At 40.2% G+C, this 18,651-nt stretch overlaps 1 protein-coding gene across 25 annotated transcripts in view; it reads left to right on the forward strand.

The window, feature by feature from the left end:
- The window catches only part of CUX1 (cut like homeobox 1), a 270,215-nt gene that overhangs the window by 185,643 nt on the left and 65,921 nt on the right, over nucleotides 1-18,651 (forward strand). For 10 of the 25 annotated variants that reach the window (XM_040532621.1, XM_040532622.1, XM_040532624.1 and 7 more), the window contains 7 exons: nucleotides 2,417-2,605; nucleotides 7,776-7,834; nucleotides 12,564-12,612; nucleotides 13,644-13,740; nucleotides 14,826-15,497; nucleotides 16,466-16,531; nucleotides 17,911-18,012. In XM_040532621.1, the coding sequence (XP_040388555.1) occupies nucleotides 2,417-2,605; nucleotides 7,776-7,834; nucleotides 12,564-12,612; nucleotides 13,644-13,740; nucleotides 14,826-15,497; nucleotides 16,466-16,531; nucleotides 17,911-18,012 (1,234 nt within the window). The remainder of the gene's footprint in view (nucleotides 1-2,416; nucleotides 2,606-7,775; nucleotides 7,835-12,563; nucleotides 12,613-13,643; nucleotides 13,741-14,825; nucleotides 15,498-16,465; nucleotides 16,532-17,910; nucleotides 18,013-18,651) is intronic. The other 15 variants (XM_040532626.1, XM_040532629.1, XM_040532631.1 and 12 more) reach the window with 4 other exon arrangements.

Below are 18,651 nucleotides of genomic sequence, written 5' to 3' on the forward strand. Positions count from 1 at the left end.
CCTGAGGGCCCACAGGGAGTGCTGCGTCCAGCTGTGGGGCCCCCAGCACAAGAAGGATGTGAGGCTGTTAGAGCGGGCCCAGAGGAGGCCATGAGGATGGTCAGAGGGCTGGAGCACCTCTCCTGTGAAGGGAGGTTGAGAGAAATGTGGATGTTCAGCCTGGAGAAGAGGAGGCTGCAGGGAGACCTCATTGCGGCCTTTCAGTACTTAAAATTTAAAACTAAAACGGTTTTAAACAGTTTTAAACTAAAAGAGGGGAGATCCAGGCGGGGTGTGAGGAGGCAATCCATCACCTGCGGATGAGGAGGCCGGAGCGGGCTGCTCTGAGGGGCTGCAGGTGCCCTGGGCCTGGAGGTTCCCAAGGCCAGGCCAGGTGGGGCCCTGGGCAGCCTGGGCTGGCAGCAGGGGTCGTGCCCATGGCAGGGGGTGGCACTGGGTGGGCTTTAAGGGCACCCCCAACCCAAGCTGTTCCGCAGTTCTGTGACTCCAGCTGATCCTGGGTGAACAGGTATCACAGGTGAACAGGTATTCTGATTTTTGTTTGCCAAAGGAGAAATTGGATTTAGATGTAACGATGTGATTAAATTAAGTTTGGTCTACTTCTAAGCAACAAATTTAACAAACAAATCATGCTCCTTATGTCGGCTTTTTCTTGTGAGCCATATATATGCTTGACATTGGTATCAGAAAAACACGTGGTTGCCTTTAAAATATATTTGGAGAGAATGAGTAACAAACTATAAGTCCTCCAGGTATGTTTGGTCACCTATTAAAATGACCCAGTATTTCCTTAAAGAAGTCAAAAGATAGAAAAGCAGGCTGCAGAGCAAAAAATAAGAAGCCTGAATATCATTTGTAACTCTGAATTACCTGCCGCTTCCTATCTTGTGTCCTAGTCTTATCATTATTTTAACATTAGGTCTTTCTTGTATTTAATAGTACTTCTGCACTTCATTTATATTTAATATGACAACTACTGCAGGATGAAAATGATCATTATCTATCTTATTTCAGACTCTACGTTCTAGTCTCAATAGGCACAAGCAGCAGATGATTATACAACTTGTGATGTTTCATGCAAGCAAATTAGAGGTTTTTTCAAGTTAAAAGTATAATTCAGTGTAATAGGAGAGCGTTGTTAACTGCTGTTCGTACACGCAGCTTTCTGTGAGGCACAATGGTATGTAGTCACTGAGAATCAAGCTAAGTGTTTAGCAGATATGGAAAAGGTATTTTGTTGTGCCTGTATTATCCAGAAAAGAGGGTATGGAGTATATTTCTATCTGCTGCAGTGTCATCGTGAATTGTAAGGAAAGTGCCTGGGTGACAGCATTGGTGGGTTGAAGTTTCAGCTCTTTCCCCGTAGGATCTTTGGCATAATGCTTACAATCATTGTTTCTCTCTTGGTAAATGGATTCGTTCCTGCCTCACTGGTGTTTTGTGAGGAACAGCCATTAACCTTTCTAAGCTGCGTTTTAGGCTTTTTAATGGAACAAGCGTTCAGCATTGGGCTGCCTCGTGCTCCCTGGATCTGTACAGGGGTTTCCTTGTGTTCCTCGTGGAAGAGAGGTTCAGAGCTCTCCAATTATAGCTATTGATCTCTTAACACAAAAGGTGACAAAAGAGCTGGAGCAATCAGTCTGTGTTAACTTTTCTGAATAGATCTATCTTCTTTCCTTTTCCGCCCTTTCTTACTTCTTGTCCTACTGGAAAGTCAGTCTAGCGAGGATGTTTCAGGCTTGAGGACAGATTTTGCAGCCATGGGAAACTGGAAGAAGAAAGATTCTGGTTTAGGGAAGGGAATTGTTAGAAATGGAGACCATAGGCAGGATTGCCTTGTCTTACAGGCATCACATGTAACTTCATTCCTGTGGAGAACAGGCTTCAGTTGCTAGCAATAGTGAATAGTGAATAATTTTCATGCAAAGAGCAAGTTCATTGGAAATAGCAGTTTGGGGCAATTTTTTGACAATTTCTCTTGAAATGTGTGGCATACATATAAAGAGCCAAAGGCACATGCCTCTGCTGTTCTTGATTAAGAAATTCTGTTCCATTACTTCAGAATATTTTATCTGATTAGTATTTTGTTAGCACAGATTTTCATAGTTGTCAAAGCTCTTGGACTATTAATAGTAAATAGATATAAATAGAGTCCTTTGACTTTCACTACTGCATCTTTCCAGTACACTTACAAAATAGGGAGATTTATTTTCTGTATTTTACCAAAGAGCTGTCCCAGGGAGTAGAAGGGTCCATCCTCTGGATTCATGCAGTCACAGGAGTACCAGGTTTAGGAGTTGTTTCTGTCACTCATGCTGTCCCATGCCATGCTTGGTCTTTACCTAACTGGCCTGAATTCAAGCTTGTTGCCTTTATTTATTTATGTGATCTATTTTATTTTTTTTTTTCACATCAGGAGCAGGCCATCGAGGTGCTAACACGGTCCAGCTTGGAAGTAGAATTGGCCGCAAAGGAGCGGGAAATTGCCCAGCTCGTAGAAGATGTCCAGAGACTACAGGGCAGCCTCACCAAGCTGCGGGAGAACTCCAGCAGCCAAATCTCACAGCTGGAGCAGCAGTTAACCGCCAAGAACAGCACGCTTAAAGTAAGGCTCAGTTCTGTGCTCAGCAGCTTTCGAAGGATATGGCTGACATACCGATATTGGGTTTTACTAATGTAAGCTTTCTGTGGTTCTCAGAGGCACCATAAAAGCTATTTACTTCTCAGGATACTGTTGAATTCATGTTTCTGTGATGTTTTATTTTAAGTGATCACAGTTTTGTAGAAATTTAATTTGCCTTTTTCTAGTTCTCATTGTTTTGAAATTTGTTTTTGCAGAACATGGAATTACCAATGGAATTAAAACCACCGCCACAAAAAAAAGGTTTACCACGGATAGGTAGTGAAATAGCTGAACTGAAAAATTAAAAAGGCACAGGAAATCCTTCTTGTGTTTTAAAACTTAACTCCAGTTCCAATGGTTGGTACTGCAGATTTGCCATGGCTGTTTATTGTGCTCTAGTTGAATTTACCTGCTACTCTCTTTGGCTCTCCTCCCATTGGAAAGGGGAAGTGTGTCATTTAGAGCATGAAAACAAGTGAAATTAGGACACAAAGAGAAGGCTTTTTAGGCTTAATAAGCATTTAAAATTTTTTTCAACTGTTGTTTGCTGCACAGTAATTCCCGTTTATAATTAGCAATCCAGTCCTACGCTCGTTTGCATACCAGTAGCACTGCACTAAAACTGGAAGAGCAGAAACATTTAACAGTTTTGTGAGTGACCTCTTTACCTTTTGCTTCAGCAGCTTTACTTTCTTTGTTGCTCTATCCCACACAATTTTGATCTATCAGTAAGCATGAGAAATGTTTCCTGACATCTGTTATGAATCAGTTTCTTCTAACTCCTGTCTCTTTCATTGTTCTACCATCTCTGAGCTTCAAATTGTAAACAAGATAAATTTATCTATTCCATTAAAGACTTCATAGTTTTGTAGGTTTTATAGTCTGAGAGTTTTTTGAAAGCAGGAGGCTGATAGTACCCACTTAGCTCTAACTGGCGTGGGTAGCTTTCGTCTATCAGAATGATTTAATGCTCAATTGAAACTCTTACAAATTGTTCTAATTCTGACATTATTTAGAGGTTACTAGTTTTGCTCTGGTGTAGTATAATTTATGTGGAGGGAAATATCTGCTAGGGGTGAAAGTTGAAGTGTTGCATTTAGTACACTTTCTACATCTATTAGACAGCTTTGCAGAATTTCTGTGAAAATTCAGTAGAGCAAAGGAAGTCTGGGTTCCTGTATCGATGGTATCAGTCTCTGCCCATCTGTCACCATGTGGGCACACTCTTAATGGGGGAGGAAGGAGCTGGTCTGGTACTGAGGGACAGATTTTTCTGGCTACACCCATGTTATGGGACTTTTTTATTTTCTCATAAAGCCTGATAGAAAATATCTTGAGACCTTGCACTTGACAGATTTTCTTGGAATAAAGCATGTTCCTGTTGAGGTCAGTATCAATTTAGCCATTAACTTCAAAGGGAATAGGAACATAGAAATGACAGAGCAAGTCTTTGATTTCCATTTCGGTAATCTCCTTCCATTTTCTCATAGGTTTGCCCAGCTAATGCTCTGTATTTAGGTTCCTGTTGATCGTGTCTGATGCAATGACTCTATTGATAAAGGTTTAGTCATTTCAACCCTATTTAACCTTACTTGTTGCACTATAAAAATATTTAAAGCGTACATTTTTTTTCCCCAAAGCGCTAGGAAAGCCTGTGTCTGAGATCTGTTGTACAAAGAACCAAATCTCAGTGGTGATGTGTTGATCTTATGTTTGATTATAGAGGAATTGCTTCTAAAATAGCGAAGATTGTAATGGTTGCCTCCACAACAAATGAATCACAGTTTCACAAATTGAAGCAATGTTCTCAGACCATATCTTGGGGGAATTCTTTAATACCCTATGACTTAATGAAACAATACAGAAATTCTTCCAAAATTATTGCTTCTTCATCTTCATCTGATCTAATAATCAAAATATGTCCTCTAGTAACAAGACTTTTCTAACTGTAATTATGTTAACCCTTTGTTGCTGGGAGTTAGAGCTTCCTTGCTATCCAGTTAAAATAGAGCAGTGCTAGTTAGCAGAGATGCACCAAATAACTTTGGCTAATTGAATATGGCTGTTTTTGTTTATCACTCCAGACAAAACTAAGACATTAGTCTAAAGGTTTATTAAATGTTTTAAGTCCGTTTAGTAGAGTCCATGCTGTTTTACCTAAGATACTTTAGTTGGTAATACAGTAATGATTATTTATTTTTTTAAAGTACAGTAAGGGGGGGGGCCAGTACATGCATGCTCTAACATGGGTTCATTCATACAACAAATGCAAGACAATTCCTTAACAATTCCTAATACTTGCACATTTAGTGTGCAGAAATGCCACCGGTATATTCTTTTTGTCCTCTGGCTCACTGCATTTTGGTGTGTTGGAGGATGGTAGGATGTATTTTGTCTGAATTAACCAGGTTGATATTTAGTGCAAGATATTAGTTCCTCCAGATTGTCTCACAGCTTGAACCTTTGTTATCCTATGTTCTATGCATTTTAGAGGGTTCTTCAAGACAATTACCATACTAATACATTTTAGAGCAGTCATTGACTGGGAAAATGCCAAGTGTCTAAATGGACTCCTTACATACAGGCATTGCATTCTTGGGTGTTGGTTTGTATTGTTTAGTGAAAGTATACATTTAGGTGCAGATTTTCCATGGTAACAATCTCTGTATTAGGTACTTGGGGAGTGATGGATGTATATGTGTTTTTTATACAATTCAAAGTAAAATATTTCTGGTTGCCATACTGCTGTAACAGCATAAAAGTGGTCTTGCACCCTGAGAGTCCGAAACAGCTTCATTCTATAAATATCTTTTTTTTTTTTTTTAAGAGGTGTTTTATGCCTAAAATTTCCTGGAAAAATTACTGGATATGACATAGACCTATACAGAAGTACGTTTAATCGAGGTTGCTTTGAAATGGAAATCATCAGTTTTTCTGTATTTCATGTCTGTTTATACAAAAGGCTTTTTTCTTAACATATCCTTGTGTAAGTAATTTACTTAATAACTCAGGATATGGTTTGTTTTATATTCACTTGAGTATTTTTTATACTGAGGCTAGCATAAATAGCCAGTTATCCCTGCTGTAGACCCAAATATGATGTCTTAAGAGCCCAAGATTTAAGGGAGAGACGAATTGTAGAGCATCTTTGCTTTAAACTGTAGAGCAGCAAAAAGCAGTTAGAAGTGGCCAGCGGAGTGACACGACCAAGGATAGCTGAAAGATGTTGTGTGGCATTCAGGAGAGTCCTCCCATTGCCTGCATCGAGTCGAAAAGCTGTGAATTGTGGTGCTGAATCACCTCACCTGTACTAAGGGCTCTCTCGCTCACTGGCTCCATTTAAAGGCTCCCTCTCCACTCTCAGTGAGCCTGACCTGGTCCATAAAAATGTCTGTCTGGGTTCCTTGTTATAGTAACTGGGTTTTGTGCATCGAGCTGTAGCTTGAGAAGCTGCTTGAACTTGCAGCGTGTTGTAGCTGGCCCTGCAGAAGGCTTGGAACTAACTAAAGTGACATCTTAGGCCCTGAAGAAATGACTAAAACTTGCTCTCTGTTTTGCCAGGTGAAGAAATTTGCTTTAGCTCCAGTACAGGTGTTTTTTAAACACAATCAGATTGACTATGCAAGTTACCAATGGCTAAGGATTCTAGGACACAAGACCTCTTAAGGGGCTCTTCATTTCATAAGTGTCAGGGTGCAAATTCCACACTTAACAGCTATTTCTCCTGTCCTGCAATGAGCAGTGGTGGTGATTTGTTAGAGCTGCTTTTTGAGCAGCTGCCAGAGCAGCAGCTTCTTGTGTCCGTTAGATAGCTTTGAGATGGGCAGTATTTACACCCTGGGTCACCTGGGAATACAGCATGATTAAGGGGTTCCCACTTCTCACTGTGCTGTCCCAGCCCTGCTGTTCATGTACCCACATCCGTGCTGCTGCAGGACATTGTGGGGCTGCATTTTAAAGGAGCTTGCTAAAAATGCTCCTCGTTCACGTTAGCCCCTCCCTGCTGTCCTCCTGCACTCAAACAAGCAGCCCAGGAGCAGTGTAGGATCTTCTTGAATTCCCATCTCCAGCCAGCCTCGCCCACTCATAAAGCCCTATTCTTTTTCATGTCATTCATTCCTTTCCTTTTCAAAGCAGATGCTTTTTCACTGAGGGTGGTACATCCTTGTGTTATTTACGAGACTTTTGGGATTCTGTGCCAATTTTACCACCAGAAATCCATTGAAGCAGAACTTAGCCTGAACTTTTCCATGGAAGTTGCAAGGCAGTGAATTCTGTTCTTTCTTTGCTTAGATCAGGCATGCCTGTACTAAGCTAAGAAATCATTAGTGGGAAATTAACGTGGCTTCTGCAAGCAACATAACCGGCATCAATTATGTATCACTATGTTTTAGGCCTCCTGAAGCATTTATCCAGTAGTGATGAGCACTGTTGTTGGGAGCAGGGGCTTTGGGGTAAGGTCCAAATGTGTGGCGTTGCGTTCTGGATTGTGTTAGGAGGTTTGTTTCAATGTTTGTGGCATCTTCACACTGATGAGAAGCCATTGAGACCGCCCCAGCTGAGGCAGACCTGAGCAAAAAGACCTGCTGAGTTGGTCTCAATGCTTCATCTCCGGTGTGTAATCATATTAGTTACTGCAATAAGTAATGCTTGTAAAATGACTTGGTACAGCTGTTTTGTTTGGGCATGAGGCATTGTAGAAGTCTTACAAGCCTAAGGCATTCCAGTCAACAGCAGCTTCTTCAGTCTTCTTTTCCTGTGGATAAGGTTATCGGGAACTGTCACGTTAAGAATACAGTACGTGCCAAAGCATCCTGCTTGTTTACTCGATTTATTAGTTTTGTAAAAATTTCAACTGCCCCATTTTTAATACCTTCTTCACTGATCCCTTTATTGAATGTATCACGGTGACGTTACAAACAGCCAAATTGGGACCTACTGTAATGCTTGGCACTCTGTAAACAAAGGAAGAGTGAGGTATAATTGTGTTTACGTTGAATTGGTTATAGTTTGTTTCCTAATATATGTAAATTAGGTATGAGTCATTAACCCTCACTTGTGCACTGCTGCATATATGGAATAATTTAAAGATGATTTTTGAAAACCTGCAGGAAAAATCTAAATAACTAAATCCATGTTCTTTCTTTTAAAGCAACTGGAAGAAAAACTGAAAGGACAGGCTGATTATGAAGAGGTTAAGAAAGAATTAAAGTAAGTGTTAAATGCTCATATAATTATTTCACAAACTAGTTTAACGATGCTTGTTAAATAAAGCCACAAATCTGTGTTCTTGGAACAATAAAGAGTTCAGTCAAAACCACAAAGACAGGGAAATAGGCAATATTGGCTGAAATTGCATCCAGGACCAGTGCAACTGCTGTATCTGAGAGTATTCCTTTTTTGTTGTAGCAGAGTATCACAACACCAAATAATACAAGTGTTCATGAAGAAAAGACTGAGATTGTTAGCCATCAAGGATAAAAAGTTGGAAAATCTGTGGTATTTTAGGTGGACCACTCTTCAAAAATCCCCAACCAACAGTTTGATGTAGTCTGGACCAAGAATTTAATGCAAGGCCTTTGGCCATAATACCTTTTCTCTGCTTCTGCCAGCCAGCGTTCAGCACTTACCATTTTAATGCTGTGCTTGTTTCACTGTATATTTTTGCTAATATACTGTGGTTTTAAACTAAAGCCACAAACAGCCTCTTCCTATTTCAAGGGTATTTTTTAAGAGACTTAAAAGAGCCTCATTTTAAACTATAACAAGATAAGCTGTCAGGTTCAGAAGAGAAGGTTCTTGACTAGAAATATGTTTAGTGTCAAGGTTTAAATAACTGCAAGGAACTCCACCTCTTCTTTCATCACTCCGGCATTTCTGTGTGTATTTTAAGAAGATTGAAAAAATGTTACCTTGTTTAATGAGGTATTTCAAATGAGGCTGGAGTCATGTGCTTTTGTTTACACATCCCTGGAGAATATGGAAAGCAGGTTTGGTTTCGCAAGCCCAGTGACTGTCCAGACCCTGGTGCTATTGTATTCAAACCCTGCTGGCTGCACTTCTGGTTCATTGCCAGCTGCAGTACGCACTGATGTGGGTGTATAGTTTAAGTAAAGTAAAATGAGTTGTCCATTTCTTTGGTCACTGTGACTGGTCTCAAAAAAGCTTCATTTTAGTGATACGCCTAAATATGTCCATGTTCTCTCCTGAGTTAAATAAATGCAGCTTCAGATTTCAGCCAGTTAATGCACTCTCATATAAATTAGTGAATGTGAGTTAAGCCACAACCTTCAAATTTGCTACATGTTCCTAAATGTGAATGTACAGAAACAGCGAGTATGTCAGACATCTCACCACTTCAGCACTTTTTGGTGCTGTCAAATGCAGCCTTGCAACCGGAAGAAGAGCAGAATTCATCCCCTGTTCTCTTGGACTTCTGTTTATTACTGGAACTAAAAAAAAATCCTGGATCTATGAAAATTCAGATGCTTTTGTTCTACCTTTTACCCTTGATTTGTGGGTAACGTCTCTTATCTGGGCAGCATGTCTTTGGAGGGACAGCTGGCTGGTTTGTAGGTGGCCTGGGGTTCACACACCATCTTGCTGGATAGGGCTGGAGGTTAAGGCCCTCCACAAGAACCCTGAGGAGGTTTACAGTGCTGCATTGTCACAGCAACTCATTCATGCCACCTTCCCTGGTCCCATCTGGTCCAAAAGATGTTACAAAACCTAAAAGTACATCACCTGACGGTCTGATCTGAAATGAAACTATAAAAAGCCTACAGCTTTAAATGTATTATCCCATACACTGAATCCTACTGTGCCCTGAAACAGCGGCAAAAATAATCTGTTCATAACACACATGTGCACCCAAAAAAAATAATCTTGTCACTAAGGAAGAAAGAGAATATATTTCTCAGTCCTTTGGGCACTGATTTCTGTTTTCCTTAATCGCCCCAGAGAAGTTTAGAGGTATTCTAGAGTGAGGGACCGCAAGCATCAGACAAATTCTAACCTTGGAGGAACTTAACTGGGTTCACATCAAGATCTGAGGTGGAAGAACTCTCTGTGCTCTGCATTGGCTTTTGTGCCAAGTGGCTTTTAAATCTATTTTTGATATGTGAGAGCTCTGTGTGTCCTTTCGGTTCCCTCTTGAGTAACACAAGTGCTAACCCTCCTGCCTTTGCAGTTGAGATCATAAAAACAGAAAGCTGAACTGTCCCAATGCACTTCTTGCTTTAGAGTAAGATCTTTCAAGTTGTCTTAGATGTGCAGATTCAAGTGACAAGATCATTCTTTTAAAAAGCAGATAACTGATCTTGACGAGCAGCAGACTGAGTTGAGATCTCATGGGCAAAGATATTCCCAGAATCCAAAGGGGAAACATTTTGCTTCCTCATATTCCTGAGAAAATATCTTTCATGACACATTAGGAGAATCATTTTTGACATGTTTAAGTTTTACATGATTTGAAAAAATGAACCCGTTGTACTGAATATCCCTCCAAGGGCAATTCAAGATACCATCAACCTGGTTTTTAATATATTTTGGCTTCTAAGAGAAGGAAATTACCTGTGAAATTGCTAGTAGGCTATTTCAGGTAGCAAAGAAGCCACTTCAAACAGGCAAAGGTCACTAAGTTTCCAGCCGAGGTTTGAATACGCATGCCTGGTCCGAGCTCAATGAAAAATGCAGCTGCTGCAAGGTTCAGGATCCTCTCTGGTCCCAGCTGGCTGTGAGTGCTGGGAACTGAAATCAACTGGTAGAGCAGCCTGTGCAAGTGGTCGGCCACAACAGGAACAGGGTGTTAAAGCCCACCTGTTGGTGCTGAGAGCCCACTGCACGCACTAAATACGTCCAGGCTTACTTTGCACTCCAGACTGGTTCCAGTCTAGTGCAGAGGTCGGAGTGCATCATGCACACTCCTCTGGGAGCGTGCAGCTTCTGGTTTGCTTTCGCCAGAAGGGAACACGGTTGGTGTGCTCCAGGACTGCTCGGCATGGCCAGCCAAAGCGCGGTAAGTGGGGAGCACTGGGAGATGTGTGGAGCGAGCGTGCTGCTGATGTGGACTGAAATTATAGAAACAACAGCGATTTTCCATGGAAAGTTTGCCACACGATGAATTGCTTCTAGGAATTGATGTATTTTTTAAATTCAGATGGGTCTCCTTATTTGACCCTTGTGAGGACATAACGTTGCTACTTGCTGACCTCTCAGAGGCCACACTCTGCAGCGTCTGTGGGAGGAGGAAAATACTTGCTTACCCGTGCCTGGGGCTTTCCTGGATGGGTCTCCGTATATTTTCTTCCCCAGCTCTGTAGCATCCTGGTAGACAGAACTGTGCCTCTGCAGAGGTGTCTCAAGAAACACTTGCTTTCAGCAGGGATTAGCAACCTGAGTAAACATGTCTGTAATGTCAATATAATGTCAGGAGCTTTAACAGCTTGAGCCATTAGTGCAAAATCTCTCTCCTTGACTGGCATGACTCTCTCAATGGCAGGAAAGAGGCACTTTTGCACATAGGTGAGCTGTTGTGCCCATGTAAAGCAGAGTCTCAGCAGCATTGCTTTCTGTGCATGTGTGTTACATGACGGACGTAGCTCTACGGTGATTTTTGCTGGCAAGGGGCATCACCCGATGATGCTGTATCATGAAGCTGATGGCCAGAATTTTGTCATTTTAATAATTATTATATTTGCAAGAGTGCCTGTCAGAATTACCGCTGTATTCAGCGAGTAATGCACAGATGCAAAATATGCAAGGTTTCTGTCTCAGACTTTTTCTTTCTTGGATTTGCTGTGAGTTTGCCTGAGTACATCACTGAGACCCCTGATTGCCTGAGTGTCGCTTGATGGGACGTCTCATTCTGGATTAATACACAGACAGATTTATAGCGGTGCTGGACGCCACATGGTCAGAGGCTATTAATTAATGAGCGCTGGTGCCTGGCTGACTCCTAGGGGCATCCAGAACTAGTACACACTAATACTGGCCTTCTGCTTTGCTTTGACTCAGTTTCCACATTTGTTACATGATTAAACATATTCTCCCTGCCTCACAAAGTTCCCAGTGCTTTATATGTGAAAAATGCTGTATAAACACTATCTGTATCTGTTTATGTATTTTTCTTCGACAAATGAATGTCGTTGTTGTACATTGAGAAGCTGAAGTAATTTATTGCTTCAGTCTGAGGAACTTCACACCCTGCCTGACCAGGCCTATTTAAAAAAAATTATAAGACAAAGCACAGGAATAAGTTTGTGTTCTTGTAAGATTCTCATTTACAAGGCAACAGAAGGACTTTGAAGGGAGATGTCCTTTGACAGCTCAGTATTTATGTAAAATATTGACAATAAGACTATCAGATTCTTCTCTTAATGTACTTATAAATATTTGGATCTTTCATATGTCTTAAGAAATATTGTGCCATTGTGCCTTCCCTTTGCTATAGAGCTAGGAGGTTATTAAAATGAAAAACTGCCTTTTAGCCTGTAGTGTCTTGGTTGGGAAGATTATTTGCGCATATTTTCCTTGATATGTGAGTTGGTGTATATTATATAAAGTGCTGTAACTGTGGCGGTGATTCCCTTGTTTTGTTGCTTTGCTGCAACTTTTTCATTCCCTTCAAGCTTCACAGATAAATTAATATTGTTTCTGACAGCTTAAAATGTTATATCCTTATTAACCTTTAAATTTACGCTTTAAACTGGCCTTGTGGGATTGCATGTGGAATGATTTAGATGACGCTTGAGAAAATTTTCTTATCCAATAACTAGTTTGAATAGTTATTCTGTATTCATTATCAGCTTGTGTTCCTGCAAGGAAAGTTGCTACCATTTGTACTGTTGCTGGAGATTAGGAAATGATAATGTTAATGCTCATTAGTGGAGATGTTATGAAAAGAAGAAATAGAAGATAATTTCTTTTCTGCCTTCCACAGTATATTGAAATCCATGGAGTTTGCACCATCTGAAAGCTCTGGTGCGCAGGTACTGAATCTACTTTTGTTTTCTTAATTATTTCAGCAGTTCAGTTTGTTAACAAAAATTTCTCTTAAAATTCTCTTACAATTTGTTCATGTTAGCGTGGACAGTTTCTTGTTGATGTTGAGACATATGAGTTGATCATTGCTTTCCTGATCTTTTCTTATGTAAAAAGCTGAAGTGAACATTTTTTGCCTGCTAATTTCCTTTAAGTGGTCAAGGACAAAGAATGATGTTTCAGCTGATGCTGCAGTGGATAGCCATAATGTTGTGAAGTTGAGCCTTTTAAAGATATGATTTGATATACAGCTAACCTGAAATGTGCATGTGTCTTGTAGTGACCAAGGATTTTAGCATTTTTAAATCTTTGTTAGCATTGAAAGTAATGTTCACAAAAGAAAACAAGCCTTTGAGTATTGAGAAAGCAGGAAAAACCTCTGCTCATCCAGCAAGTTAATCTTACTTAAGTTTGAAGGTTTTGAATTAAATTCCTGCTTCTGAAATCTGAATTGAATATCAATATACCGGGATTAATTCTCAATATGCTTTTTAATGATCAAGGCTTGGATGTTTAGTGGAAAACAGCTGACAGGTTTCTGTGACTGATTTTATTTCTGAACAAACTGTTGATGCTGAAACACGGCATTTCAAGGAAATGCTTAAGTTGGGTCAGTTGACCTAGAAGAAATAATATCACTTTAACTCCTATTATAATCAGATTAGAAGTCTACAGCTCTTAAATTGTGAAAGCATGCCAGTACCATTTTAAAGTAAGTAGGATTAAGAAATTGTTCCATTACACATTTCAAAATAATGCAGAATTGATGAGTGATTTACACTGAAAATGAAACAGTGCATCTTTACTATAGCTCTTGTAGGAGCACTGAGTGAGTCCTGCAAATATATGCATGGTGAATTCCCTAGCCGTGTACATAGCAGAGATGAGCACTTGTTTTTCTCTTCTGAAATCCTTTTTAGTGCCTGAGTGAGACTCTTAATTCTTTTAGAAACAAACCTCCCACTTTGGTTTTCTTTAGGATGCATCTAAACCGCTGGAGGTGCTGCTGCTGGAGAAGAACCGCTCCTTGCAGTCTGAGAATGCCACGCTGCGTATCACTAATAGTGACCTGAGTGGTAGGTTGACACGATTTTCAGCTCTTCTGGTTTGTTTGCTGTCTTGTAAAGGGAGGGAGGGGTGAATGAGAGATGAGAGTGTGAGCTAATGCATGGCAGGAAGATTAACAGGCAACAAGAATGCTGAAGAGTGTTTGATTTCTGCAGTTTTATAGGCTGGATAGTAAAATAAAACTTGGAGACCTTGGAGACTCTTTAAAGGTTAGGAAAGAGAGGCATTACAAGATGTACCAAGTGGTAGCGTTTGAGGCTGTCTTCTGTTTTGGGAACAAATTCATCCGTGGCACCAGAAGTCTCTTCCCCCACGCACAATGTTATGCAAAATGTTTGCATGCAGAACACAATAATCTTCCTGTCTGATACACTTAGATATATTACCAGCAGGTCAGCTTGGAAAAACAAAATACTTTCTTTTTAGTGAAGTGTGTTTGCCGTTTAGCTTTCCTAATGTGGGCTTTTTACATTTTGTGTGCACATTTTTTAAATGGCAAGTCATGGAATTTCCAGATACTTGAATGCTTATGGTTTTTGCAGCTGGAAGAAAGTTAAAAGTTGCCACTGGCACTGGGATTACTGAATTCTGAAGCGTTTTATGACTTAAACTGAGTGATCTTGGTGCATCCACCTAATGGTGATTCCTTTATACAAATTGGTTTGTTCCAAAATGTAAATGTTTGCTGCATTTGGGTTCAGTCAGGTCCAATGAGTAATGTCTTGAATGAGAGACATCAGAGGGACTTGCTGTCTGTAACTGCCTTTATTTTAAATGTATAACTGCACTTCATGTAATTGTTCTAGTTTTAATGTTTGTAAGGGGGATTCTCCAGGCTGCAACATACAAGAAAGGTGCAAACATGAAATGCATGTTGTTTGTTTTGGGGGCCTTGTTTGGCTTATTGAAATTTGAATTATGAAAAAAAAAAGAAAACGAACCAAAACCAAAACAAAAACAAAAATCCCACCGCCACTTCATTGGCCCTTGTAAATCTGCACTTTTTCCCTTTGCGGGGCAAACTTTGCATTTTTTATCTTGGTTTTTCCCTCTTTAATCCCCCATAATGCATTATGTTTGACCTTCCTTGTAGGGTCAGCCAGGAGAAAAGGGAAAGACCAGCCTGAGAGTCAGCGTCCTGCAACCTTGCCGGCCTCCCCTCCTTCTCAGTTGCTCCGCAACGCGGGGGAGCAGGCTTCCAATACTAATGGTACACACCAGTTCTCACCAACGGGTTTAAGTCAAGACTTTTTCAGCTCATCCCTGGCAAGCCCCAGCTTACCCCTGGCCTCCACAGGAAAATTTGCACTAAACTCTCTCCTCCAGCGACAGCTAATGCAGTCCTTCTACTCCAAGGCAATGCAGGAAGCAGGAAGCACAAGCATGATTTTTTCAACAGGTCCTTACAGCACAAACTCCATCTCTTCCCAAAGTCCATTACAACAAAGTCCGGATGTAAATGGCATGGCCCCCTCTCCCAGCCAGTCAGAAAGTGCTGGGAGCATCTCCGAAGGCGAGGAGATAGACACAGCCGAAATTGCACGTCAGGTGAAAGAGCAGTTGATCAAGCACAATATTGGACAGCGGATATTTGGACATTATGTGTTGGGACTGTCACAAGGGTCTGTGAGTGAGATACTAGCCCGGCCAAAGCCATGGAATAAACTGACTGTGAGAGGCAAGGAGCCATTTCATAAGATGAAGCAGTTCCTCTCGGACGAGCAGAACATCTTGGCTCTTCGCAGCATCCAGGGTAGACAAAGAGGTAAGCGCTCGCCAGCCGAGGGTCTTGCCACATTTTCCTATTAGTTACAAGCATAAAAAATTGAAAGTTTCCATGTTTGAGGCCGTTTGTGTGTTGATGCTGTTTTCACCTCAATCAGACAAAAAGTGCGGAAAGTAACAGCTTTCTAACACTGCTTTTCAGCACTCATGCAGGTTAGTATCTTTGCTGATGCTGTAGTTAGCCACTGCCTTGTACTTGTCAGCCAAGGAACAGGGACATTTACATCCCTTACTTCAAAACACTGAGTAAAAAGGGTCAGTGGCTGCTATGGGTATCAGCCATCAGAAATACTTGGCGATTTTTATTTGGGGTTGTTTATTGAGACCACATTTTTGTTGTGTCTTGTGTGATTTTTCCCCAAAGTGTTTTGACAAAGTATCGTAGGTGATACATGAGATGACTAATTAAAAACCAGTCCTAATTTAAAGCAGCTTTGCATATTTAGGGTAGTGATTTTTAAAAATAACATATGCATTTCGTTGTGATTCATCTTAAATGAAGACTGAGATTTACATTTAGAGAAACTGAAAAGTAAGTTGTTTACAGTCTAGAAATATTGGAAAGGACAGGCAGGATTTGTCTAGATTTTGTTTAATTGAAAGTGAACACTGTTAGATTTATAATCTGTTCTTCCTTTTGATGATTGTACTTGAGGGGATTATCTGCCCATCTTTAACCTCTTCATTTTTGGTATCTCTAGACATTTATTTATATCTGTCTAATCTCCTTTCCGAACGTAGCTGTAATCTTTATTAACAAATCAGCCAGCCTTGCTTCTTCCAAAGTAGCCAGCTCCTCCAGCGCTCAGACAAAGACTCGAGGGTTTGAGGAACGCTTGAACCCTCGTCTCTAGAGACAGGCTGCTATCTTCTCATGTCACACAGCCCACGATGTCAGAGCAACCATCCCCTGATTGTTTTGTTCTTACCAAACTTGTTTTTCAACAGAGAATCCAGGCCAGAACCTGAACAGACTATTTCAGGAAGTACCGAAACGAAGAAATGGGTCTGAAGGTACGTCACAGGCAGGTGTTTTTCTTTGCAGTCAATACATAGGAAGTGGAGTGTGCTTTAGCTGTGTGTTTCCTTAAAACTGTGCAGTTTGATTCTGGCCTGGAATCTGATAGAAAAACAGACAGTAAGTATAAAACAAACCATGGGTTAGACCAACACTTTGCTTTTTCTAATTCTGCTGCTGCTGTACTAACTTAACCCTGTTTGGATACTTCTTCCACTCCTATCCTCAGTAGATATGCAGATAAAGAGAATTAAGTGATAGAAGTGGCTTTATAAAATCATTGCATCTACGGAAATGCTCTCTTTGCTGTTTCTATGATTTTAGAGCAAGAAAGCTGCACAATTATGTGTAATCCAATATCAGTTGCGTACTGCTTCTGCTCTAGATTTTACTTCTTTCTCCTCATGGGGCTTATGTTGACAAATACACTTTAATAAGCTGTTAAATTAGTGTGATGCTTTCTGCAGTATGGTGTATGGAAAAGACTGAACAAAAAGATAAGGGAACATCAGATCAATAAGTTATCATTAAACAGGAACTATGAACATTTTAGTTGCAGAATTTTTCTTTTAGCAAAACAAAAACAAAACCAACAAAAAAAACCAGCTACCCCAAAACTCTGTAGTTACTTTGATTCCAGTCAGAAATTACACAGCTCACTTACAAATGATAATCTCTTAATGAGCAATGCGATAGCTTTCACAGTCACAGGAATTTTCCCTCCTTTCTCTCCCCTTAGTGGTTAAAACAAAAACCAACCAAAAAACAAAAACAAACAAGTAATAGTTCTTAGCTGGAGAGTTCTTCAAATCGTATCATTCCTTAAATGATTGTTTCTCTTAATGTATAAAACTTTAGAAAGGCAAAAATTATTTTTGACTTCCTGCATCTAGTCATTTTTTAATCTGTTTGGGGCTGAATGTGTACTCATCCTAGTTTGCCTAGTAGCTGATGCAATTTTTAAGGATAATTTCTGGTCTTACATTTTTGTCTTTGTTCCTTTCCCCTCCCGTTCTTTTCCCTTCTGTTTCCTCTCCCCCTCCAAAAAAAAGAAAAAAAGAAAAAGAAAAAAATGTCCTGTGTGTGTTATACTAGAAAAGGAATGTATAAGCATGTAGTTCTTCCTCTGGTGATGTCAGTGCTGTCATCATGCAGCACAGCTAGTGGACAGGCTTTCATGCAACGAGGATATTTTTCCTTTATTGTGTCATTAAGGATGTTCTTCGTGTTGTAGATGTTGGTAAAGGTTCTATGTAAACTATTGTCAGGTTATGCTATCAGCGTATCAGTATATATACACCGTATGTCTTTGTATTAAAAACAAACAAGCAAATAGAAGCTTTCCAAGTGTCATTAGTTTTGTTTTCCTCTTCAGGTAATATAACCACACGAATCCGAACCACAGAGACTGGCTCTGATGAAGCCATCAAATCCATTCTTGAACAAGCCAAAAGGGAGCTGCAAGTACAGAAAACAGGTACAGCCTCATTTCGTCTCTTGCTACTTTTACTTCAGAATTTAATTAAAACAATTACCATGAGCTTTCTGGTCAGTTAATTATATTCTTAAAACCTTGAATGTAGGTTTGAAGAGCTTTTTTTAAATTATTTATTCAGTGGAGTGGTTTCTGTCTGTAATGCAGCCCAGGATAAGTTAATACACATCACTGCTTGACGGGGTCTTTGTTCAGTGCTCTCCAATTCAGGCCCCAGGGACACAACTGCGTGGGAGAGGGAACTGAGTGTATTTGCCTGAGTGAAGGTCACAATCCAGCCAGCAATTACTAGTACCACAGTACCATCTTACTGTGGACATCGTGTACTAAAATTAGAACATAGGCAAACTCAGACATGACTTTGGTTACAGAATGTAAGGGTATAGGTTTTTTTTTCAGGGAGTGAGCTGGCTAATCCAAAAAGCATTTCCTTTTCCGACAATTTCATTAATGTTTAACATCTTAGCCTGAGATAAGTTTAATTTCTCATTGTATGCTGTCATGTAGTTAACATTTCTGTCTACTCCACAGCCCTCCCAACTTTAAAAGAGTTTCCAGTACATCTAGAGGGCTGATATTGAAGTAGAGAGTACTTTGCAATACTTCTGTTTCATTTTTCAA

This window comes from Cygnus olor, chromosome 20 (genome assembly GCF_009769625.2).
Source record: "Cygnus olor isolate bCygOlo1 chromosome 20, bCygOlo1.pri.v2, whole genome shotgun sequence".
NCBI lineage: Eukaryota > Metazoa > Chordata > Aves > Anseriformes > Anatidae > Cygnus > Cygnus olor.